The 26851-nt window shown below is 44.5% G+C and overlaps 1 protein-coding gene across 2 annotated transcripts in view; it reads left to right on the top strand.

The window, feature by feature from the left end:
• The window catches only part of ABCC9 (ATP binding cassette subfamily C member 9), a 976112-nt gene that overhangs the window by 140472 nt on the left and 808789 nt on the right, over nucleotides 1-26851 (top strand). For both annotated transcript variants that reach the window (XM_029600177.1, XM_029600176.1), the window contains exon 5: nucleotides 12681-12847. In XM_029600177.1, the coding sequence (XP_029456037.1) occupies nucleotides 12681-12847 (167 nt within the window). The remainder of the gene's footprint in view (nucleotides 1-12680; nucleotides 12848-26851) is intronic.

A 26851-nucleotide genomic window follows, 5' to 3' on the forward strand; every position in this document is an offset into this window, starting at 1 on the left:
TCCTTCCCTTTGAAAGATTAGCTAGATGGTAGTATAAATAGTGCTTCTATACTAGGCACAGGGGGTTCTGAATTGAGCTGAGCTGGGTTGAAGAGTGGAGTTTGAAAGTAAAGGTGAGTCTAATCCAGGAGTCTAACTAGATACTAAAGTAATATGTGAGCTTTATAAGGGATAAGGTCATTCATCAAATTGCATTTGAGTGTTATCACGGGCGTTAGGGCCCTAATGCCCATGATAATGCCATAATGTATGTGTTGTTATCATGTGTGTTTTAGTGGATCCTTGAGTGCTGTAAGGATGACCACGCCCACGGGGAGGAGCCCCGTGAGGAGCCACAGCACTGGGCTAGACTCTTATACACAAAACACCGGGAATTAACTCTTTATTTATACAGCTGAAGAAAGCCACCAGGTGGCAGTGGTGAGTTGTAGTCTCAGGGACCTCGGCAGAGAGAGCCCTTCTCTCCTTGTTGACGTCAGGAGGTTCCGCAGCAAGGGATACTGTGGATGAAACAGATGAGATGTTATAGTACTCACTCGGTGTTAGCTGTAATGGATGCGATTCCACCAGATAGTTGTTGAAGGTACAGGCACTGAGGCAGGGAGAGCAGGCCCTAGAGGAGCGAGTACCTGTTTCCTGAATGGCACCTGAAAATAGAACAGAGGGCCCCTGAGGAGCGGGTACCCAAGTTAGTAGTAAAACCCCGAAGGGCAGAAGGAGAGCTTCCTGCAGGCAGCAGGGAAGCGGCAGAGTAGGGCAGACAAGAACAGTACGTGACCATTCGAGCTTATTGCCAACTCAATGAGCTAGCAATCTTGAGAAGTAGATATACCCGGATTGGCGTGACATCAGATGAGGGAACGCCCTCGAGGTTCACGCCACTGTGCATACTTAGACGTGGGTTGCACGCGCCCGCTCACCCTAGCAGGTACCTGGGAGGAGCAATGGCATATGGCTGCACCACAGCCGTTCCGGGGAGGCCAGAGAAGTTGGCTTGACGACGCTGCGGTAGCCATCTTGCCCAGGTAAGTGGGAGGAGCCGGGATTGGGGTGCAACAAGCAGGGCGGAGCCATCTAAGATCGATGGACGCAACAGTACCCCCCTTCAAAGGGCGTCCATGGAATGACCTACCAGGTCTAGGTTTTTGCGGATGTAGATGATGGAAATCCTGTAGCATCTTCTTATTTATTTATTTATTTTTCTATACCGGTGTTCGATTTTCCATATCACATCGGTTTACATTCAAACATAATAAATGCAGGAAATCGGGCATTTCCTTTGTCTAATACATTGAACATTTGTCTAATACATTGAACATTATCCAAGATATTGGACATTGGAGTCCAAGAGTTGTCTTCTGGGCCATAACCATCCCATGACAGGAGGTATTCCCATACTCTGCCTCGTTTTCTTACATCAAGAACCGCATCAACTTTGTATTCGATGTCGTCTTCTGCATCTACTGGAGTAGAATCGGGTATCTTGTTGGAAAATCCACTGAGTATCACTGGTTTCAATAGTGAGACGTGGAATGCATTGTGGATCTTTAGAGTAGCTGGTAGCTTCAGACTGTAGGTGAGGTTGCCCAGTCATCGGAGAATGGGAAATGGTCCAACGAAGCGAGGAGCGAATCGAGTTGAAGGGAATTTGAGTCTTAAATGTTTTGTAGAAAGCCAGACCTTGTCACCAGGCTTGAAGTCTGGAGCCTTACAGTGATGAGCATCGTATCCTTTCTTGGCTCATATTCCTGCTTTCATAAGCATCTCTTTAGTCTGAGTCCAGAGCTGATGGATATCTGTAGCAGTTGTTTGAGCTGCTGGGAACGACACTGATAACGGAAGTGGCAGTGGTGGTAGTGGTAGTCGTTTGTAGACCACTTCGAATGGTGTTGATCCAGTGGATGTTGCTGGATGAGAGTTTAAGACAAATTCTGCCCATGGCAACAGTTCGCTCCAATCATTCTGTCGGGTGTTCACGTAGGCACGAATGAACTGTTTGAGTGTCCTGTTCATCCCTTCTGTTTGGCCGTTGGCCTGAGGATGATTTGCCGATGTGAAGTCGCAGGCTATATCAAACTTCTTGCATAATGCCTTCCAGAAGTTAGCTGTGAACTGCACTCCGCGATCGGAGACTATGTGCTTAGGCAAGCCATGCAGGCGGAAGATGTGCGTGATGAACAAGCGGGCGAGCTCCATGGCGGTGGGTAAGCCTGGGAGAGCCACAAAATGTGCCATCTTCGAGAACCTGTCAATGGTTACCCAAATGGTGGTGTTCCCTCCTGATGATGGTAAATCTACCACAAAGTCAGTGGCAATATGTGTCCACGGTTCTTCAGGGACCGGCAAGGGTTGGAGGAGACCCCATGGACGTCCTGGCGGTGTCTTCTGTTTAGCGCAGTTTGCGCAGGAAGCGACGTAGGCGAACATGTCCTTTTTCATTGTGGGCCACCAATAAAAGGTTTGCAGTTTAGACAATGTCTTTCATTGCCCAGGGTGTCCTGAGAGTTTGGAGTTGTGGGTCCAAGCCAATAGCTTTTTCCTGAGGTTCTTGGGTATGATCATCTTTCCTGCAGGCACTGTGTGGGTAGCTGCCAATATGACCTTCTCAGGGTTAATGATGTGTTGTGGCTCTTCAGGTACGTCCTCGGAGAGGAAGGAGCATGAAAGAGCATCAGCTCTGACATTCTTGTCTCCTGGACAATACTTGAGCATGAAGTTGAATCTGTTGAAAAACAGCGACCATCTTGCTTGTCTATGGTTCAGGCGCTGTGCATGGCAGAGATACTCCAAGTTCTTATGGTCTGTGAAGGCGGTTACTTGATATTGCACTCTTTCGAGCCAAGGGCGCCATTCCTTGAATGCCATCTTTATAGCCAGAAGTTCCTTGTCTCCAACTCTGTAATTTCTCTCAGCAGGAGAAAAGCGATGGGAGTAAAAATAAGCATGGATGAGGGATCTTAGAATCACCAGCCTAGCTTAGTACTGCCCCTATGCCAAGGTCTGAGGCATCAATCTCCATGATGAAAGGTTTTGAGGGGTCTGGATGACGAAGGCATGACTTGGTTGAGAAGGCATCCTTCAGCTTTTGGAATGCAGCAATCGCTTCAGAAGATCAATTAGCTACGTTGGCACCATTACGTGTCATAGCTGTCAGCAGTACTGTGAGTGAGGAGTAATTCTTGATGAAGGTCCTATAATAGTTGGTGAAACCTAAGAAGCATCTGAGAGCCTTTAACCTGGTGGGTTGTGCCCATTTCTTGATTCTCTCCAGCTTCTGTGGGTCCATTTGAAAACCTTCTTTGGAGACAATGTAGCCTAGGAAAGGCACTGATTCCTCATGAAAATTCACATTTAGATAGCTTGGCTTAGAGATGGTTCTCACGAAGCATCTGTAGTACTCTCTTGACATCTTCTTGGTGAGTGGTGATGTTTTGTGAGATGATTAAGATGTCATCTAAGTAGATAACAACACATTTGTAGAGGAGGTCTCGAAAGATATCATTTATTAAATTTTGAAAGACAGCTGGAGGATTGCATAGGCCGAATGGCATCACTAAGTACTTGAAGTGGCCATCTCGAGTGTTGAAGGCTGTCTTCCATTCATCGCCAGCTTTAATGCGAAGCAGGTTGTATGCTCCTTTCAGATCCAGTTTTGAAAAGATCTGGGCTCCTTGTAGCCTATCAAAAAGTTCTGAAATCAGAGGCAGGGGATAACGATAGTTAATAGTTATTTCGTTAAGACCTCTGTAATCTATGCAAGGACGCAATGTGTCATCCTTTTTGCCCACAAAGAAGAAGCCTGTGCCCGCAGGAGACTTGGACGGTCTAATGAATCCCTTGTTGAGATTCTCCTGTATGTATTCAGACATGGCTTTCTTCTCTGCCACAGACAAGGGGTACACTCTGCCCTTGGGTGGCTCCGTATTCAACTTCAGACGAATGGCGCACTCATAGGGTCTGTGAGGCAGAAGTATATCTGCAGCTTCTTTCGAAAAGACATCTTGAAAAGATGCATATTGAGGCGGCAAGCCCGGCATTACTGGGGTGGTAGGCATACAAGGTAATGGCTTAACCTCAGACAGGCATTGCCTATGGCAGTCTGGACTCCAACTTGACAGTTCCAGAGTGACCCAACCAAATTGGGGCATGTGCTGTTGTAGCCATAGTAATCCCAGTACTATGAGGTGCATAGCCTTCTCTAAAATAAAGAAGGAGATGGTCTCCGTAAGGAGAGCACCGGTACATAGACACACTAGTTCCGTATGCAGTGTTACTTCTCCCGACAAGGGTTCTCCATGGATGGATGAAAGAAGAAGAGGAGGCGACAAAGTGGAAGTGGGGATCCGTAGATGTTCCACTAGTCGTTGAAGAATAAAGTTGCCTCTTGTCCCTGAGTCCACTAGGACAAGAGTCTGGTACTGTAGAGGACAGCAGATGAGAGATACAGGGAGAGAGAGCGGAGGAGAAGGAGTGGTGAGACCTAAGAAGAGTCCTCCCACAGGTCTTAGGTCTGTCCGTTTCCCGGACATATAGGGAAATTTTGGACAGCATGGCCAGCTTGTCCACAGTACATACACAGCCCTAATTTCTTCCGCGTTCTTCTCTCCTTTGACGTCAGATGGCTGCAGCCTAATTGCATCGGTTCCTCTTCTCCGGCAGCTGGGGCCATAGAGGCAGCCCTGGATGCAGTCTTGACTCGAACTTCACTCAGAAAGGGTCTCCTGGAAGTCTTGGTTTCTTGAACTTTATCTTGAAGCCGGCTATCAATTCTAGTTGCCAGTTTCACCAGTTCAGCCAAGGTTTTAGGCATCTCTCTGGCTGAGAGTTCATCCTTCAGACAAGTGTTCAGTCCTTCGAAGAACAGCGTCTTCAGGCATCTTGGGTCCCAGGATAATTCAGACTCCAGTGTCTTGAATTCAATAGCGAAGTCAGCTAGTGTCTTGCTCCCTTGCTTTAGGTGAACCAAGGAAGATCCTGCAACAGAACAGAATATCAGGCAGGGTCATCAAAAACTGATTTAAACAGTTCAAGGAATCCTTCAATGTTGTGAAGGATCGGGTCCTCGCATTCCCTCAGCGAAGATGCCCAGGACAGGGCTCGTCCATCTAGGTATAATAAGATATACGTAGTCTTCACATAGGCATGGGGAAATGTCTAGGTTGTAATGCAAAGTGCATGCAGCACTGGTTAATGAAGTCTCTGCATCTCCATACTTCTCCTAAGTGGGTAGGAGCTGCTAGAGGTACAGTTGTCTTGAACATCACCTCTGACGGTTTAGCCTCTTTACCTGAGGTGGAAGGCGAGTTCATCTGTTGGTGTAGCAAATTAAATGCAGCGGTCAGTCCCTCCAGCCTAGTCTGCTGTTCGGCGATCCGCTGGGCCAGGCCTGGAATGGCCTGCAATGCCGTGAGCTGAGCCGGATCCATGGAGTTGGCAATCTGTTGTTATCACGTGTGTTTTAGTGGATCCTTGGGTGCTGTGGAGATGACCACACCCACGGGGAGGAGCCCCGTGAGGAGCCACAGCACTGGGCTAGACTCTTATACACAAAACACTGGGAATTAACTCTTTATTTATACAGCTGAAGATAGCCACCAGGTGGCAGTGGTGAGTTGTAGTCTCAGGGACCTCGACAGAGGGCGTCCTTCTATCCTTGGTTATTAGGGATGTGAATCGTTTTTGAACGATTAAAATTATCGTCAGATAATTTTAAAATAGTTCTAAATCGTTAGAGTGCACGATACAATACAAATGCCCCCGATTTATCGTCAGGGGCATTTGTATTGTATCGTTAAATAGGGCATGGGAATTATTTGGGGGAGGGCGGGAAAACCGGAACACCAAAACAACCCCTAAACCCACCGCGACCCTTTAAAACCAATTCCTTACCCTCCCCCACCCTCCCGAACCCCCCCAAAATGTTAAGTTACCTGGTGGTCCAGTGGGGGGAGGTCCCGGCGCAATCTCCCGCTCTCGGGCCATCGGCGCCATTTTGGCTACCACTGATAAAAATGGCGCCGATGGCCCGATAAAAAAAAACCCACCCCGACCCTTTACAAATTACCCCTTTGCTTCTCCCACCCTCCCGACCCCCCCAAAAACCTTTTCCATGTACCTGGTGGTCTAGCGGGGGGTCCGGGAGCCATCCCTTCAATCATACCCTTGGTGCCGGTGCTGGAGGTTTCAAAATGGTGCCGATCGCCTTTGCCCTCACTATGTCACAGGGACGGTCTGTGACATAGTGAGGGCAAAGGCGATCGGCACCATTTTGAAACCTCCAGCACCGGGACCGAGGGTATGATTGAAGGGATGGCTCCCGGACCCCCCGCTAGACCACCAGGTACATGTAAAAGGTTTTTGGTGGGGTCGGGAGGGTGGGAGAAGCAAAGGGGTAATTTGTAAAGGGTCGGGGTGGGTTGTTTTTTTATCGGGCCATCGGCGCCATTTTTATCAGTGGTAGCCAAAATGGCGCCGATGGCCCGAGAGAGGGAGATCGCGCCGGGACCCCCCCCCCACTGGACCACTAGGTAATTTAACATTTTGGGGGGGGGGTTCGGGAGGGTGGGAGAGCAAAGGGGTCATTTGTAAAGGGTTGGGGTGGGGTTTTTTTTATCTGCTCAGGCCTCACTAAAAAATTAACAATGTGAATTGGAATCGGAACCTATTCCAATTCACATCTCTAACGATCCGATTTTTTTCTCCCACCATCCGAACCTGATCGTTAAAACAATCAAGCACACGATTCACATCTCTATTGGTTATGTCAGGAGGTTCCGCAGCAAGGGATACTGTGGATGAGACAGATGAGATGTTATAGTACTCACTCGGTGTTAGCTGTAATGGATGCGAATCCACCAGATAGTTGTTGAAGGTACAGGCACTGAGGCAGGGAGAGCAGGCCTTCAAGGAGCGAGTACCTGTTTCCTGAGTGGCACCTGAAAATAGAACAGAGGGCCCCCGAGGAGCGGGTACCCAAGTTAGTAGTAAAACCCCGAAAAGCAGAAGGAGAGCTTCCTGCAGGCAGCAGGGAAGCAGCAGAGTAGCGCAGACAAGAACAGTATGTGATCATTTGAGCCTATTGCCAACTCAATGAGCTAGCAATCTTGAGAAGTAGATATACCCAGATTGGCGTGACATCAGATGAGGGAACGCCCTTGAGGTTCGCGCCACTGGGCGTACTTAGACTTGGGTTGCACGTGCACCCTAGCAGATACCTGGGAGGAGCAATGGCGTATGGCTGCACCATAGCTGTTCCGGGGACGCCAGAGAAGTCGGCTTGACGACGTTGCAGTAGCTATCTTGCCCAGGTAAGCAGGAGGAGCCGAGATAGGGGTGCAATATGTGGGGAGAAGGCATCGAAGATCGACGGATGCAACAGTATGTGATAAATATTGCTTTGTAAAATGCATATTCAAATTCAAAAAATGTAATCGAGAGGGAGGAGTTTGAGCAGAATAAATGGAAATGGGAGCTGTTTAATGTTGTGTGCAATATCATAATGCACGCTATCATGGGATTTAACGCCAGAAATAACTACACCTTTTCCCTGGCATTATGCCTGCAGTAGCTGTGCGTTATGGCCAAAACAGGATTTGGGAGAGGAGGAGGGGAGGGGGAGAGAGAGTGCCTCTATACTGGTCCAATAATTTAACTTTTTATACCACAGGGGGGCATTATGAACTCGGGGTGAGGTTTGTGGGGTGAATTGGTTTTTGTTGGGGGGAGGGGCAGTTTAATATGCAAAGTCATATGTATGAACAGCACAGTTACCATCAGTGAAGATTTCATGTTATTTGGAGGGATGAGAGGTAATAGAAGAGAAGATTGGTACCATGTTCTCTCTACCTAGCTTGATTGCAGCTAGGCAGATAGATAGAGAGAACATGGTACAAATCTACTCTTCTTTCATCTCTCATCCCTGATATTAAATCTTCACTCATGGTAACTGTGCTGTTTGTATGTATGGCTGTGCATGTAAAATAGTCTTCCAGAACCCACCCCACCCCACAAACCTCACCTTGAGTGCCCCCTCTTACAGTGGTGTAAATAGTTAACTATTTTATGAGTCTCTACGAGGTTCTTTAAGAACATAAGAAATTGCCATGCTAGGTCACACCAAGGGTCCATCAAGCCCAGCATCCTGTTTCCAACAGAGGCCAAGCCAGGCCATAAGAATCTGGCAATTACCCAAACACTAAGAAGATCCCATGCTACTGATGCAATTAATAGCAGTGGCTATTCCCTAAGTAAACTTGATTAATAGCCGTTAATGGACTTCTCCAAGAACTTATCCAAACCTTTTTTGAAACCAGCTACACTAACCACATCCTCTGGCAACAAATTCCAGAGTTTTATTGTGCGTTGAGTGAAAAAGAATTTTCTCCGATTAGTCTTAAATGTGTTACCTGCTAACTTCAAGGAATGCCCCCTAGTCCTTCTATTATTCGAAAGTGTAAATAACCGAGTCACATCTACTCATTCAAGACCTCTCATGATCTTAAAGACCTCTATCATATCCCCCCTCAGCCGTCTCTTCTCCAAGCTGAACAGCCCTAACCTCTTCAGCCTTTCCTCATAGGGGAGCTGTTCCATCCCCTTTATCATTTTGGTTGCCCTTCTCTATACCATCTCCATCGCAACTATATCTTTGAGATGCGGCGACCAGAACCGTACACAATATTCAAGGTGCGGTCTCACCATGGAGCGATATAGAGGCATTATGACATTTTCCATTTTATTAACCATTTCCTTCCTAATAATTCCCAACATTCTGTTTCTTTCTTTGACTACTGCAGCACACTAAGCTGATGATTTTAAAGTATTATCCACTATGATGCCTAGATCTTTTTCCTGGGTGGTAGCTCCTAATATGGAACCTAACATCATATAACTACAGCAAGTGTTATTTTTCCCTATATGCAACACCTTGCACTTGTCAACATTAAATTTCATCTGCCATTTGGATGCCCAATCTTCCAGTCTTGCAAGATCCTCCTGTAATGTATCACAATCCACTTGTGATTTAACTGCTCTGAATAATTTTGTATCATCCACAAATTTGATAAGTTCACTCGTCGTATTCCTTTCCATTTCCAAGTATAGATCTCTGAGGCACTCCACTGTTTACCCTTTTCCACTGAGAAAATTGACCATTTAATCCTACTCTGTTTCCTGTTTCCTTTCTCTCTCTCTCTCTCTCTCTCAGCTTGCAATGTGAAAATATGACAGGTGCGATACATTTAACCATGCCCCCTTTTTTTATTGTGGCCACTATTCTTGCTATATTTATAGCAAAATGATGAATCTAAGTTAGATATCTTCACCCTCCCAAGTATGAAGAAGTAGAGAGGAAAAGAAGCTTTGGATAAGATCAATGGGAGCCCATCCAGAGAGACTCAAGCCTTAAGAGGAATAGATATTGATCTTGGCTGGAGAAACTCAAAGGAGAATGGCAATGAGATTACCCTGAAGACCATGGGGTTAAAGTCTACGTTCCTGAAGAAATAACTGATGAGAACTTTGTTTTGCTGACAGAACTGTATTGCATCTGTAAGTTACTGTTTTTTTTCTTGTTTCTATCTACTTCTTCAAGATATTATTATTATTAATTTGATTGTACCTTTTGAATAAGGACCTTATATTGGACTCTACACATTTTTTTTTTTTTAACTACAAGTGAGTTGTGGACTTTTGGTTTATGTAAGTCTCCTCTTGGGCTCCCAGAAGTTAGCTGGTCCCCATTTGGTAAACTATGCTAGACTGTGTTAATCCAGAGTTGCAGCCATTGAAGGTGATACTTGTAAGAACTAGATTGCACTTTCAATTTTATTTGCTTTTGTTTTTTCAAATTTGGTCTGAGATAATGTCATACTGTTAATATATTTTCTACTACTAAGTACTGTGGTACACTTAGAAGGGGTTCTAGCCCTCTTTTTCTGTTTGTCCTCTTCTGTTATCTTCAGGTAAAGAATGGAGAATATATTAGGGTATATTCTGAGAAGATGCCTATCATCACACTTTCCATTTGTCATGTTTTACTACATGTCACTGTAATTTTTTTTTTTTTTGCTATTTCACTGTAAATTCTTTTTTACTTTAATCTAGAGCAGACTTTAGTGAAAAACTAAATATCCTCATAAAGACAACTCTAGTAAGCAACAGCTAACACCTCTTTATTACTGAACACTTTCCAAGGTTCTCCTTCTACTGCATAGCAAGTGCATGGAAGTTCTCTGGCATAGTCATATTGGTAGTCAAAGCTTTACACTTTGGTGAAAGTGGAGGGTAAAAGGGCTCTCCTTCAGTTCTTTCTCCCGAGGCAAAGAGAGAGAGTTTACCTGCCTGAGGAGATAGTATATTTATGATTTGAATCAGGACATTTCCTTTTTCATTGATTGCCTTGCTGAGAAATTCCGGGGGTAGACGTGAGACTGCCCCAACGGTGTATCCACCAACCCACAGCAAGCACATCAGAAGGAGGAGCCGGAAGTGGAGGGTAAAAGGGCTCTCCTTCCGCGTGTAGCTGCCGACGGCACGCCTAAGGGGCGCGCGCGGCTTTGACCGGCTTCGACCGGATTCGCCGGATTTGCCGGATTTGTCTGGGGTATTTGAAGAGTTTGAGCTAATTGAAGAGAAAATTGACATACCCTCAGGTAGGCTTTGGTTTTATACTCTCTTTAAACCTCCTAAGCAAAACACTGATTTAATTGTCCCCTCAGAACTTGACTCTCTATTGCCTTAAAATTAAATTACAAAAGTAATATGCCTCATACCAAGAGAAAGGCAAAGATCAAGCCTTCTCTGGGTATAAATGTAGATTCAATTCAGAGGACTGTGTCAGAGTGGTTAAACTCACCCCAAAATACCCCCGTGGAGGTGGCCGCGATAGGGGAAGATTTTGAGCGGAAACTTCCTCTTATGGCCGATGACATCACACTTAGTCTGGGGGCGCTTGAGATACCATCTCCGCCTGGTACAAATGGGGAAGGACCACAAGAATTACCAAGTATTCACCAACAAGATCGAGAGATTCAAGAAGGATTACAAACATCAACTATTTCTTCTGAACTGGGAGGTTTTGGTGCCCAAGTGTTTACACCTAAACAAGGCAGCACACCAAAGAAAGATAAGAGATTAGAACAGAGTCCACAACATCTAGCAGGGAAAAGTTTGGAAGATAAGAATGTTCAGAATATAATCATAAAGCCTGGAACTATTACTGTGGAAACTCTATGGAACTATATTGCTAAATTTGATTCATCTATCATGAAACTTGCCGATGTGGTTCATGAAACAAATGTAGTAGTGAAAAGAAATTCTGATGTGTTAGAAATCCAACAAAAACAGATTCTTAGTATAGAAAAATGAGTGGAGCAGGTTGAAAAAATACAAAATCTACAAATTAAAGCAGATGGAGAAATTCAAAGAAAGATTGAGAGTTTAGAAAATTATATACGTGCTTTGAATTTAAGGGTTATAAATTTTCCTAAAATTGAAAAAATAAGTCCTGCAGAATTGTTTAGGTCTTATGTTATGCAAGTATTGAAATTACCAGAACAATGTTTGCCCACAATAACGAAAGCTTTCTTTTTGAATACAAAGGTGATAGCAAAAGATAGAGAAAAAGAACTAAACCATAAGAAAGCTGAAGATAGGGATTTGAATAGGCATAAGACAAATATTGAATCATCTATGAATATATCAGACTTCTTAATGAAATCACAAGAAGAAATGCATGTTGAATATCGTGGTATAATGTTAATAACTTTTGCATTTGTCTCAGATAGAGTGAATGTCCTAAAGTATTTTTTCAGGAATAGAGGAAAAACTTTTTACGGACAAAAGATTTGGATATATCCAGATCTGGTTAGGTCCACACAAATTAGGAGAAAGAGATTTTTAGCTTTCAGGAAAAATGTAATTGATAGTGGGGGGACAATTTTTTCTAAAATTTCCTTGCAAATGTGCTGTGAAATTTAAAGGGCTGTGAATTATCAGTTCACTAATCTTGAACATCTTAGATCTTGGTTGGGGATTGAAGAGCAGGCAGTAGGAAAGTAAAAAGGGGGGGGGGCACCTTTTCTTATTTGGATGTTTAGTCTTATTGCAAGTTTGTTAGCGCTCACTAGGTAATAGGGATGTGAATCGGGCTTCGGACGATTGAAAATATCGTCGATATTTTCAAAATCATCAGAAATCAGGGGCTCCCCGAAACGATAGGAAAACCCTACGATATTGATCGTGGGGGTTCTCTTATCATTTTGGGGGAGGGCGGGAAAAACGGCTCACAAAAATAAATCCTAAACCCACCCGACCCTTTAAAACTAATCTCTTTGCTTCCCCCATCCTCCCGACCCCCCAAAATTTTTTTTACAGGTACCTGGTGGTCCAGTGGGGGGTCCCGGGAGCGATCTCCCGCTCCCGGGCCGTCGGCTACCACTAATCAAATGGCGCCGATGGCCCTTTGCCCTTACCATGTGACAGGGTATCTGTGCCATTGGCCGGCCCCTGTCACATGGCAGGAGCACTGGATGGCCTGCGCCATTTTTAAAGATGGCGCCGGCCATCCAGTGTTCTCTGGCATAGTCATATTGGTAAGTTCTCTGGCATAGTCATATTGGTAGTCAAAGCTTTACACTTTGGTGAAATATTTACATTGTAACAATTATGCCTTTTTACAGCTCTCTTTCTTTACTGGATACTGGCTTTTATCTCAAAAACCATCAAGCTAGTGAAATATTCAGAGAATGGAGTAGGACTGTCTCAGCTTCGTTTTTGCATTACTGCAACGATGGTCATTCTCTATGGTCTGTTGATGGCAGTGGAGATCAATGTCATTCGAGTTCGGGTATAGTACATTATATATTTTTGTTTATACAAGCAGTTTCTGTTTACAGTGTAGAATACATTTATTAGCTATTCATATATGTCTAATATAACTTCTTCTTTAGGCAAAAGATGAACAGCTGTGATAAAATAACACCTCTTTTAAATGTGTTAGATGTGCAGTAGGAGGCCCAGGACTCTCCCTCCACACATTTATGTAACACTCTCTTGACCACTTACTTCGCAGTGTATCCCTGGATCCAGAACTGACCTGGTGGGAGCGCCCCCCCCCCCCCCCCCCCCCGCAGACTCTATTGGTCCTCACATTCTTGGCACCCTGTGCCTCCACCTAGGGAAAAAGGTAGTAGTGAGTGGGATTTCCCTCCCTTCACCCAGGAAAAAAATGGGACTGTAAACAAGACTGGCAGTATATACAAATATAAACAGGTTTATTAGACTATATAAGTATATACATTTCTACATGATTATGTACGTCACCAATATGATGTCAAACTGCACACTTATCTATTCGTGGTTAATAGTCTCATGCCACACAATTATATACACAACTATAATAACACAAATATTCATCCCGATTATGGAATCTCTTCAAAAAATACTAGAATTTTGGAACAACTGCCTCCAATCCATCAATAACCTGCTCATGAGCCTTAATTTAATCCTTAATTCAAATAAAACTGAAATTCTCATCGTTTCACAGGACTATAATAATGCAACGGCTAACATACTCCCTTCCATTCAACCTTCCTTTTCTTCTCAAGTCAGAAACCTCGGAGTCATCATGGACAATCAACTAAACCTAAAGAGGTTCATTAATAATACCACAAAGGATGGCATCTATAAATTACAAGTTCTGAAATGGCTCAGACCGCTCCTCCACTTCCAAGACTACCGGTCGGTTCTCCAGGCAATCATTTTCTCAAAAATCGACTACTGTAACTCCCTCCTACTCGGCCTCCCAGCTAACTCCATAAAACCTTTACAAATGCTTCAAAACGCTTCAGCCAGGATCCTGACTAAGTCTAACAAAATAAATCATATTACCCCCATCTTGAGAAACCTTCACTGGCTCCCAATTAAGTTCAGAATCTCCTACAAAGTACTAACAATCATACACAAATATATACACAACCTCATTCCACTGGAACTCAGTATACCTATTCGACCACATATACCCACAAGACCGGTGAGAGCAGCGTATAGAGATACCCTCCTTGCCCCTCCTATCAAAACCTCATTAAATAAACGATCTCTATCCACAGCGGGCCCCGTGCAATGGAACTCTCTACCTCCAGAACTCCAGAAGGAACAGTGCCCAATCACATTTAAAAAGAGACTCAAAACTTGGCTATTCGAACAAGCGTTTAATCTATGCCAATAATCGCTACCTCATTTATCCAATCAGGTGCTACATATACCGTGACTATTGAATCCAATAAGCACCTAGATATTTAGCCAGGTTAGTCTTAATTTCGCAGTAGAACTCGCAGTACCTTATTTTTTCATTGTAATGTATTTGTTGTAATGTATTCGTTGTAATGCATTCCCCAGTTACCTGTTCTAAGTTTATCTCCCTGTTTGATGTAACCGCATTCTTTCATGCATGTTAATGTTATAATGTAAACCGAATTGATATGTAACATTGCTACATGAATTTCGGTATATAAAAATGTTAAATAAATAATAAATATACATTTCTACAAGGTAGTAAGAATATTTAATATTTACCAAATTGGGGTTGTTGGCCCCCACAGAATATCACCATATATAATAGAAGGGGCCTCTTGAGTTCCCACTTAATCAAGATTTATTATTATCCTCACCCTTTTTTTTCCAAGTCTCACCCATGTGAAAAGATGCACCTGGGTTGGTGGGCAGTGTTTCCCTGGGGGGTCCGTTGTATCTAAACCACTGCCATCTCCTTGGTTCTGCTTCTGCTCTGCTGAAAGGAATATACCAATGCTGGGGTCCATACCCTCCTGTGGGGCCCTGACTCCATCTCCTGGAATGCTGCTGGGTTCCACACCCTCCTGGGGGACCATTTGATCTGCTGCTGAGGTCCATACCCTCCTGGGGAATCATTTGATTTGCTGCTGGGGTCTATGCCCTACTGGGGGACCACGCAATGCTACTGGGGTCCACACACTCCTGGGGACTACTTAATGTGCTGTTAGGGTCCCTTTACTCAAGGGGAACCCAGGTTTACTCCCAATCTGCAGCTGTCCTTCAGTGATTGTCCCTTGGAATGAGGACCTTTCCTGGCTTGGGATTACAGCTTCATTAGGCATATGATTTGTATAACATTCAGTGATTCAGGCCCTCTGCAGTCTCAGCTTTTAGTGATTTTAGCTCCTCTAATCTCATGGCTATTCATTTGCTGTTACCCAGCCCGGATGGATCACCTTTGCTCAGCCCGGAAAAAAGCCAAGACCCAGGCAGGACCATAGAAAGAGAATGTATGCACACCCTTCCATACTGCCTGGATTTTTTTTTCTGTTGTCTGAGAACTGGGTACTCAAGGGTCTGATTCCCCTTGTTAGTCAGGGTGAGAATCTGTTTGTTTCCTAGGATTGTTTTTTCAGTACATTTCTCTCATAAATCCCTCTCTCATTCAGAATTCTCCAATGTAGAACTTTTCCAGTCAAAGTTCTGTAATTTAGGATTTTGTTATCTTTTGATTTAAAGTGATATTTCACTGCAAGTTACCAATAGTAGTCCAGGGGCTGTGGCATGCAAATTCCCCTACCTGACTCTCTGACTCATCTAATCAATGGTCATTTAAGCACCTTCACAGTAAGAATTCTGGCAAACTTTTCAATCTCATTCTGGGTTTCCGGGGCTGGTAGCTCATGTTACATAGCTACATTGTTCTCTTTGTTTTGCTGCATGTTCAGTTAAATGGTGGCATGCTCTTTAACCCTCTTTTCCTTAGGAAGGGGGTTTCATTTAACATGGAAGAACCCCCTCCCCCCCAAAAAAAAGTCATGCTCAAGCAGGGAGGTTGAGTGCGAGTCAGTGATGACCCACATCTCAATGCAGGGGCATCAGGATAGAATCATTGTTACTTGGGGGGAGTGGAAAGGGGAGTTTGGGAAAGGATTATTGTCACTTGGAAGGATGGGAAGGGGGGACTGGGACAGGAGTGTTGTCACTTGGGGTGGTGATGGGGGGCTGGAATCCAAAGCCAATTTTTTTTACAAGGAAAGAGAGGGTAGGGGGTCATCATCATGTGGGATTGTTTTCTATTTTAAAACTTTTTATGGGTGTTATGGCCACCTTGACTGGTTGACCCCTGCTCAACTTCCCTGTTTGGCCATGACCTGTATTTTTTGGGCCAGCGGATCTTTAAGGCAATGGCAGGCTCATGTGGTTGGGGCTGCCATCACTTTGAAAGGCTGCTTGTTGCATTTTTTTGTACCGTGGTGTTTGACCACATCACAAAAGAATGCACCATACAGTTGCGATCCTTTTTTTGGGGAAGGGGCCCCACTATTGCTGCAACACCCCACTGCAATAGTGGGATCCCTCCTGTGATAAAACTTGTGGTTTAATGCATCCAGAGATTATATTTTAAGTCCTCTGGGTATAGGCAAATACCTACAGTACCTGAATTGAATCCTCTTTGAAAGTGCTTGAAAAGCAGAATATAAATCAAATAAATAAATAAGTGGAGACAATAATTTAGCTGTCTAACCTATGTTAACCAGTTAATTAAATATTCCTCTAACTAATTAAATTTGAATATAATTCATAGCAGTTCACTTCATTTAACTAGCTAACTTTCAATATGTCTTCGTAGCAGCTAACTTTAGCTGGTTAAAATTTGCTCACATAGCAGCTAAATGAATTTAGTTTCAAGTTTATTCTGGTTATGGTTAAGCTCATCTTGGCTTGGGTACAGGTCATACTGAGGTACTGCAGGTGGCACACTAGGTTAAGTAGCAGTGCCAGTAAAGGTTTTCTTCTCTGTCGCCATCTGCTGGTAGGGAGATAAAACCCAGGTGATTGGACTGATCTCTGGCTTCCAGGAATGAAAATTAGCAGCTAAGAAGCAATTTTCCTTTTTCCTCAGCAGTGTAATATCAAGTGTTCAAATGTCCAGAGGTCTGGCCTAGGGCTTCCTTCTCCCATTCTGGGCCTCCTTATGACTTTCTGAGTGTAGGATATTATTCCTCTCCTTTCAGAAATGCCCTGTGGGTATTAAAGGTGGACAGGGCTAGATAGCTGTTCCATGCCCTTTAAGGTATTCCAGGGTTCTAGTTTACACATATGTCCCCCTTATCTTCTTGGGTTGAGCATATGCCTCTATCAGGGATATTGCCCATTAAAAATTGGTATTCCTATTTCCTTTCCCACCCTGTGTTGGACTTGTGCCTTTCTTCTAAAGGAGGGTAGAATCGGGGTGTGGGCCTGACTTCCTCTCTCTCCACCTGTATATTCTCCCTGACAAATGTAAGGAAATCCTCTTCTGGTGGAGCTGTCTAAAATTTCCACTTATTCCCTCCTCTCTCCTGTTGAACAGAGGCTCGTAAAATCGAGCGTCCATTTTCCTAACCTAATGACAGCCACCTCTCCCAGGCCAAGGTGCTAAGGGCACGCACTTGTCCCTAGCGCCTCCTTTTAGCATGACCCCTCATTTGCATGCTGAATCGTGCACCCAGGAGAGTGGGTTGTGCATGTGTTGAATGAGTGGGCGCCGAAAACGGATGTGCTTTTTTTTAGTGCATCCGTACTGTATTGGCCTGACTGAGACATACCCTTCACACCTCACCCATTCACAGGCCACACAATACAATACTAAAGGCTGGAAAAAGTTTCTAAAATATAGATGTCAGTCAAAATATTTTAAGAGCTGCGAAACTCCTTTCCACCCTGCCCAACTTTTTTTTTCCTTTTTAGATATTTTCACTCTTTTTGTATTTTTCTTAGTTTGCTCATCTTTTTTATTTTTTATTTTGATTTGCTTATTTATTTTTATTTAACTTTTTTACACTTTTTGCCTTTATTCTCCTTGCCCTCCACTTCCTCATTCTTTTTAGTTTATTTGCCTCTTCCCATCCCCAACCTCACCACTTGTTTTCCCCCAGAGAGCAACAGTTGTGATCTCTTTCCTTGGTTAGGGACTCTGCAGCAGCAGGAATTCCTCTCAAACTGAGGCCTGAGTGTGGCAGGTCTTTCTCGGTTGTGGAATATTGCAGAGGCTGTTCCTATGTCTATTTCTGCTGCAGAGTAAGACGCTTTTCACTTGGACCCACTACAGCAGAAGTAGCTCCTCTCCCTGGCCCACCAAAAGAGATGCATGGCTAAACAGTGGCATGCTTACAATGATTTCACTAAATTTTAGTAGCTACCTCTCTCCTGATCTTGCAGTGTTTCCACTACTCTGAGACTTGATAGCATAGCCATTTTTCTTCCCTGATTGGGCAGCTAGTATGACCCCCTTCAGAACTGTTCAAGCTCCCCCTAGCATGTCCATGTCATTGGGCGCCCAGCAGAAGTGGCTGTGCACGGGTTAGGAAAATCATAGAATTGAGCATCTATTTTCCTAACCTGATTGCTGGCAAGACTTTTTTTTTTTTTTCACATTGCCACTTTCTGAGGTTCTTCTGAATTAACATCGCCACAATATTAAGTTGGAGGAACCACAGAAAAGCAGTTTTTTCCTGTTTCTCTGTAAATTTTTGGGGCTCCTCTGCTCTGGGGCTGGTATTAATTTTTGAGGGTAAAAATGTGCGTGTCGGGCGCACATTTATTCTTTACATAAGGGGTTATTAGCTAATAGCCTCCTCAACATGGCATTTACATGTGATGAGAACTACTCGCTGATTTAGATACGCATTTTGGATACGCTAATCTCCTTATTGAATAAGGGGTTATGGACGTGTATCCATAATGCGCGTCCAACTGTGTGACTTATCATTCAGGTTCCCATTCGAAATGTGGCTCGTGTACTGTCTGCCACGTTATGATAGAGACTTCAGTTCTACACTTTTCAACACTGGATATTAATATATATTACATCACACCACCAATTGTGTCTCCTCAGGGGTCATATACATTATCCAATGTCCCTGTCAATTATGCTATGTGGGTAAAACGAAGAGGACCTTAAAGACAAGATTAATAGAACATCGTTCGTGCATCAACATGCACAGAATTACTGCGCCTCTAGTAACCCACTGTTTAGACAGTTTACATACCTTTGAAGATTTGAGAGTCTGTGTACTCGAGCAGCTGATTCCATCGTGGCGGGGTGGTGACTTCGATAAAAAACTGCTCCAGGCAGAACAAAGATGGATCCATCGATTAAATACTGCTTTTCCTCAGGGTCTCAATAATACCTTGGAATATAATGTTTTTCTATGATTTTTAATTCCACCTTTGGAATACAGTACACGTCGTTCTTTGATGGTTGTTCGTTTTTACTACGTGTTGATATAAGACTAGGAGTTCGCGTCTTGTATCCTTGACTACCGAACACGTCTGTTATGACGTCATGACGTTCTCAAAAGAGCGGGCTATTTAATCAGTCAAACCAGTCGAATGCGGTCTCTAGCCCGGCGTTGCTGTAAAGGATGACATTGAGACTTCATGTCCGGTTTCAAAGAGGTGGTTACACCGTTGTCAGCTAAGTACTGGTTTAACTTTCCCACTATATTCAAGCACCAATGGTTTGTTTCATTTTATAGATCACACATCAAGAGTTTTTTGACTCCTGAAGAAGCAGCCGGTAGGCTGCGAAACACGGCCGCTGTCGAGTCGGCACTTCATACATTGTTTGAATACAAGTTTGTACACTGTCAAGCATGTGAGTTGAACGGACCAGAGTGTGTGAGTTTCGAAATACTTGCTGTTCCATCCTGCTAGAGATGATTGTTTGAACCCTATATATCGTGGGATTTTTGAAGTACTAATACACCGTGATATTGTTTGAAAGAACACCGTATATTGTGAACAGACACAGTCATATACATCTATACTGTTTGAGAGAACACCGGAGAGTGTGATTTGAACACATACAGGCTGCAAATGATAGATAAGACCGGACGGCTCAATGTGAATATACTGAGCACGTTGACAAAGGCTTGCTGATGCAGTCCTGTTCTCAAAAATTTATTCTCTTTGTGAGTAGACGGTGTTGACTATTCATATATTTTTTGGTGATACCTTTTGTATATATTGGTTAGTTTCGACAGGTTCGCGAATAATTGCTCTTTGTGTTGTTGGTATGTAAGATAGACCAGACTAGATAGCTGGTCCTGGTGTACAGAGTTCCAGGTTCTAGTCCTTCACAACAAATAGTTTCTGTTTTAAGATTAGCAGTTGCAAAATTTGCACATGCTATTTTTATGGGTGGCTGAAATGTGGGAAAGTTAAATTGCACATATATGTAAGCTGTATATGTGTGTATGGACAACCGCCTACATATGCACATACCCCATCAGTTTTGTGTGCCTACTCTCCATTTGTGAGATATGCATGTAACATTGAAATGAATGAAAGAAATAAACCAACAAATGCTTATTCCTTTGACAGATTCTGTGATTGGTACAGGATAATCTGTAGAACCTTAAAGGGGATCCTGCTCCAAAAATAATCAGTCCACTCTAAATGTTGTGTTCCAAACAAAATAAAGGTTTACTGATCAAAATAAAAGTTTAGCATACAAAAATGGAGACAGTCCAGAATACACAATCAAGACAGTGTTCAATTTCTTAAATTCCAAAAGTCACAAAAAGTTGCACACAATTCCTTACGCCTCCTAATTAAGTTTTCCAGCCAACCAAACTCCCGTATTATTCTTAGAAAGGTTTTTGACTCTTCTGATTCCCACAAAAAGTTAGAGTCCTACTCTTGTACTAAAATTACTCACTGATGACTGGCTTGCTAAGAACAAATCTTCTCCCTGTTGTGCAAAAGCTGGATCGTTCTGTAAACCCCATACCATTTGCAGGAAGGGAATCCTCTCTCTTATGGATCAAATTGAAACCCCAAGGCAGAGTGCACTGTGCAGCCCCTTGCTACTTATCCCCAGGCTCCCTCTAAGAAATTTCTACTTCTCAAAACTCCTCCCAGTAACTCCGAGTCACCATTTATAATCTTAAGAACATAAGAAGTGCTATGTTGAATCAGACCAAAGTTCGTCTAGCATTCTGTCTGACCGTGGTCAGTCTGAGTCACAAGTACCTGGCAGAGCTTCAATAATTCATCTATTTCTTGTATCTCACTACCAGGGATAAGTGCTAGCTTTCCCAAGTCTACCTGTCTAATAATTGTTTATGGACTTTTCCTTCAGGAACTTGTCCAATTCTCTTTTGAACCCCACTATGTTAATTGTCTTGACCACATCCTCTTGCAACAGATTCCATAGTTTGATTGTGCGCAGAATGAAAAAAATACTTCTTATGGTTTGTTTCAAATCTCCCGGTTACTAGTTTCATATTTGAAAGGTAAATAATGTTCCCTATTTACCCATTCCACTCCACTCATGATTATATACATTTTAATCATCAGGGGCGGCTCAACGCAATCTGTTGCATGAGGCAAGGGATGAAATGACGCCCCCTTCCCCATGGTGCGGTGCAGATGAAATTACTAAGAGGTCCGGGGCTAGGGATCCCACCTGAGTCTGGCTCTTTTGGTGATTTGTAATGTTGTGTGGGGGGGGGGGGGGGGGGGGGGGGGGGGGGGAAGGGAGCAGGTAACAGGAATCCTAAAGAAGAGGCAGATATATTATCATTGACACACTTTCTATGAAGCTGGCAATCCTGCCACACTTCTGGGAACCCTATTTTATCTATTTATTTTATTGATATTCTGCCTTTCAGCCATTTCAAAGTGGATTATGTTCAGGTAATGTAGATATGTCCCTGTCCCCAGAGGGTTGTTGCGACCGTCGCTACCCGACGTCTCCACTACGCCCACCTTACCACTTTGGCGACTCCCTCTTTGCCTGCTGGAAGTTTGGCTGCCGCGGCGTCATCTTGCCGTTCTCCTCAGGCGTCCCCGGACCCGCTGGATGCTGCACACTGCCATGTTTCCCAGCAGCCTAAGGGCGCATGCGCGGCGCGGCCCCGACTCAAGTACCAGCAGTGGCGCGAACCTCAGGGCCGTCCCCCTGAGGTGACATCATCATCACCGGATATTTAAGGTCTGAGATATCGCTAACAAATCGAGTTAGCAAGGACTATTACAGGCCGTGGGCGTGGTGCCGGCCCAGGGGCGTTCCGGGGGCGTAAACGAGGCCTTCGAAACCAGCCCCCAGGCGGGGGAATGGGGCCCCGGCAGCCTGCCAGCGGGCGCAAGTTACGCCTGCCTGGGGCAGGGGGGTAGGTTAGGTAGGGGAAGGGAGGGGAAGGTGGGGGGTGCCGGAAAAAAGTTTCCTCCGAGGCCGCTTCGATTTCGGAGCGGCCTCAGAGGGAACCGAGGCAGGCTGCTCGATATGCGCAGGTTGCACAATTGTGCACCCCCCTGCATGCACCGACCCTGGATTTTATAACATGCGCGCGGCAGTGCACGCATGTTATAAAATCGGGCATAGATTTGTTCACACCGGGTTGCGCGAACAAATCTACGCCTGCGCATAACTTTTAAAATCTACCCCTATGTATGAGAAGTATACTTATTGCTTGAAACCACACTAGTGTTGTGATTGTCTCAACACCAATATTTGTACTAATTTGTTAGCAGCAATAAGTATACTTCTCATACTTAGTTTCCAATGTATGAAAAGATCCAACATTCAATACCTTGTAATTTTCAAAAATAGTGTGCTCGTGGAGGAGTCAACAGATGTTTTTGATAAGCCCCTGAGGCAGCTCCTAGAAGAGCAAAATCGGCCAGAGTTGGGCAAGATTCAATAAAAGTCCTTTTTTTACTGATCCTTCTCTTCGTGTTTATCGCTGCTAGCCATCTTGGATCGGCTTCCACTTTGCTTTTTGGGACCATCTTTTTTCCCTGACTTTATTATCTGTAAACTCTATAGCTAGCAGGAGTAAAGCATGATCAGAGTAAGGGATTTCACTAATTTCACAACTTTGAATTCTATCAAACCAACTTTCAGTTATCAAAAAATAATCTAATCTTGAAAACACATGATGCACTTGGGAATAAAAAGTAAGGTCAGAGTCATGGGCATGCAAAAATCTCCATGTGTTAACTAAGCCCAATGTTTTTGTCAGGAATCCTATGCCTATCTGATCTTGATTTTTTTTTTGGTTGCTTAGGTGGATTGCAATCCATGAGATGATTGTCTGTTACATTAAAATTGCACCCCCATAACACAAAAATAGCATCCCATTGAAGAAGCTTGGCCACTAACACTGGGAGTACTCATTAGGGGCATAAACATTGACCAACATAATGTTCTTCCCAAATAAAGAGCCCAATACAATACACGCCTGCGTGCCCGCTTCCAGGGGCCGAAACCTGCCACTTTCCCCACGGGGCCGCCCGGCTAGCAGCCAGCAAGAGCCCGCGGCTCCCTCGGCTCGGCTACGATTTCTCCGCGGCTCGCCGGGTCCCAAAAGGCCGCGCATTCCAGAGCGGCCCGCAGCGCCGCCTCCGGCTCCCCGATCCTCTTCCTAACCCCTGCATGACCCCCCCTCGCTAAACCGATTGATCTCGCCCCACACAAAGAGCAGGCTTTCACCGTTCCCGGGCGGCCGAAACCCCATCTCAGTGTGAACGGCCCGGTGGTGGTGCGCGCTGGACCTTCGCCTGTTTGGATCCCCGGCCAAAGAATGAACAATGAAACCCCAGAGCACAGGTGGGAAGGGGAGGGGGGGAGAAATCCGCCCCCGGCCCTGCTTCTAAGTTACTGACGCGAGAAAGGCGCCACCGCGCTTTGCCAGACTTAAAAGTGCATGCTCGTGTTTCCTGCAGGTAACAGCTCTGGCTCCCGGGATATCCACACCCCGTCTGCGCGCGCAAAAAGCGCTCATTGGCCGTGCATGTCCGGGAAACCAGAGCAGTCAGGGGCGGCCAAGCCTCGCACGTGGGAAATTTGCAGCAGTGGCCGGGTCTCGGGGGATCCTATAAAGCTCCGGTGCACCACTCCCGCCATCTCCCCACCCCTTCAGCAGGAAGCCTGCAGCACACACTGCAGGGCGGGGCAAGAAAGCTGTGCGTCTCCGAGGTTTTGTTCCGTCTGCATGGAGCGCCCCTCGGCTACAGCAGGCACTAATGACTCGGAACGATCTACTCAACTTGTTCATTACAGAAAAATTCATTTCTATATATATATTTGGCACTGTTAATACGCCTTTATTCTACATTAAATAGTTATACTGCTTATATTAAATAATATATCTTTATGTATTACCAGTTAAACTATAATTTTATCACTAGGTTAAATTGTCATCTAGTTAAATTGTCATCTAGTATTACCAGTTAACTATAATATTTATTTATCACTATGTTAAATTGTCATCTAGTTATATTGTTCCATATGTTCTACAGTTCTATGTAAAGCTCCGCTCTCTGTTGGGGCAGTTCATTGTTTTATGTAAACCGGAGTGATTTGTAGTCCCTACAAGAACTTCGGTATATAAAAATTAAAAATAAATAAATAAATAAATATAGCGACCGTTAACATCAGAGAATTGCTTTTCAAATGTGAAAGACAAATTTTTATGCAGAAGAATTACCACACCATGCTGACTAGCTGAAAAAGATGAAAAACAACAGCTACCCACCCAATCTCTGCTTAATTTTCTATGTTCTAAATTATCTAGATAAGTTTCTTGGAGAAAAACTATATTGGATCCTCTCTTTCTCAGATCTGTTAATACTTTCTTGTGCTTAATTGGTGAGTGTAGACCATCGACATTCAAAGCCCTAAAGAGTATTTTTACCATCTTGACACAAAATAAGAGGTTAAATGCCTGCTTAAAGCATTAAACTGTTTAACAGCCAGTCCCCCAGCTCGACCCACTGCCAAAACCCCAGTCACAGCCCAGCCAACCAGAGGGAAAAGAACCCAATTTGCTATAAAACACTGTAACCAGCAGAAAAAAAACACACACACCCTTACTCACACACCCATACACACTCACACCATTATTTCCCAAGGAAGTGTCTCTTGATGTTGTAATTCTGCTAGCGGGTTACTCCTATAAAGGGAGGAGTTAGCAATCTGTTAGAATTCTGCTAGCGGGTTACTCATGTAAAGGGAGGAGTTAGCAATCTATTAGGATTTCTGCTAGAGGTTGGCAGTCTGTTGTAGATCTGCTGCTGGATACTCCTGTAAAGGGAGGAGTTAGCAATCTGTTGCACTCCATAGGCGGAGTTAGCAATCTGTTGTAGGATCTACTATGTGGATGGGAGAAGCTAGCAGAGAGAATGGCAGTCTGATAGAATCCCCTCCCCAAAGGGGAGGAGTAGCAATCTGTAGTGAGCTGCCTCCTATGGGTTTGCTAAGGAATGGCAATATGTTATGATGTAGACTGCAGAGTTGACAATCTGTACCAGCGGAGTACTGGAGATGGTGCACAGCTGGACAGAAGGTAAATAGGTGAATCATTGGGCCAATGGCAGATGACAGTGCCCTCAGGAGGAAGTACCGAGAGGGACCACCGGCTAGGCTGGAGTATGGAGACAGACACAGATAGTTCTTTTATTAGATAAGTAGTATAACCACCAGAGGTGGCAGTAGTGAACTGGTATGCCCGGCAGGGCTGAAGTCCTAAGATACTGGAACTGCGATTCCCAGGTTGCTGAGCTGCAAAGAGACTGTAGATAGTGAGTAGACAGGGTATGGAGATATACATAGCCAGTACTAGATGATAACTCACATAAGGTCTTGAGATAGCTCAGTAGCTGGAAAGGTTTAGGCCCTCGAGGAGCGAGTACCTGATTCCAGGGAAAGCTCTGAGAGTGCGGTGGTCACTCACAATAATCTGTATCTGGAATAGCTTCTAGTCAATAGAGAATCTTCAGAGTGTTCAGGAACATAGGCTCTCGAAGAGCGAGTGCCGGTTCCTATATACCATCTGAAATAGTAACTCACAAATGTCTGTACATGCAATAGCTTTTGGACAAGGAGAATTTTCAGAGTATTCAGGAACATAGGCCCTCGAGGAGTGAGTACCGGTTCCTATCTGTAGTCTGAAATAATAACCCCCAAATGTCTGTACCTGCGATAGCTTCTGGGCATGGAGAATCTTCAGAGTGTTCAGGAACATAGGCCCTCAAGGAGCGAGTACCGGTTCCTATCTGTAGTCTGAAATAATAACTCACTATGTCCGTCTCTTGCAATCACTTCCAGGCAATGGAGAGTCTTCAGAGAGTTTAGGAACATGGGCCCTAGAGGAGCAAGTACCGGTTCCCTTCTGTAATCTGAAATAGAGAAGAGAATGAGGCCCCCGAGGAGCGGGTACCCCTGGTAGGTCTGGAGAGGCAATGCTGCAGAGTGAAGCGGGTCCGAAGGAAATCCCGCAAACAATCCTTTGGGTGCAAAGTAGTCTTGGACAGCTGAAGATTGTCCAATCGGAGTCCTTGCTACTCGATCTGTTAGCAAAAGTAAAGACCTTTTATGTTGGAAGCAGGTGACATCAATACAGGGGGGACACCCCTGAGGTTCGCGCTCTGCTGGTACATACTTTGGAGCACACGTGCCCTATGTCATCAGGAACAGGGCGGAATCCGCAGCATCGAGCTGGCCCGGGGACGCCGGGGAGAAGTGGCAATGGAGACGCCGCGGCATCAAGCCGTCCATCAGGCATGGAGGGAGTCGCCACACAGGTAGAGGGGTGGATCGAGGGTGAAGAGCAGGCACGAACGCAACACTTGATTTCCTAGTAGGGGACTCCATCTCCCTGGTCTGCCATGTAGAAGTTTCCTGAAGGGCTGAAGTTGTTCTTCCTTAGCACTCTTCACCATTCCACATGATCGATTCTGGAGATCTCCCAGCATTCACAAAGAAAAAGAATCCAAGATGATTAATTATATGACACAATGAGAAAAAAACCCAAACATATAGAGATTTAATGTAGAGAAAAAAAGA

Source organism: Rhinatrema bivittatum, chromosome 4 (genome assembly GCF_901001135.1).
Source record: "Rhinatrema bivittatum chromosome 4, aRhiBiv1.1, whole genome shotgun sequence".
NCBI lineage: Eukaryota > Metazoa > Chordata > Amphibia > Gymnophiona > Rhinatrematidae > Rhinatrema > Rhinatrema bivittatum.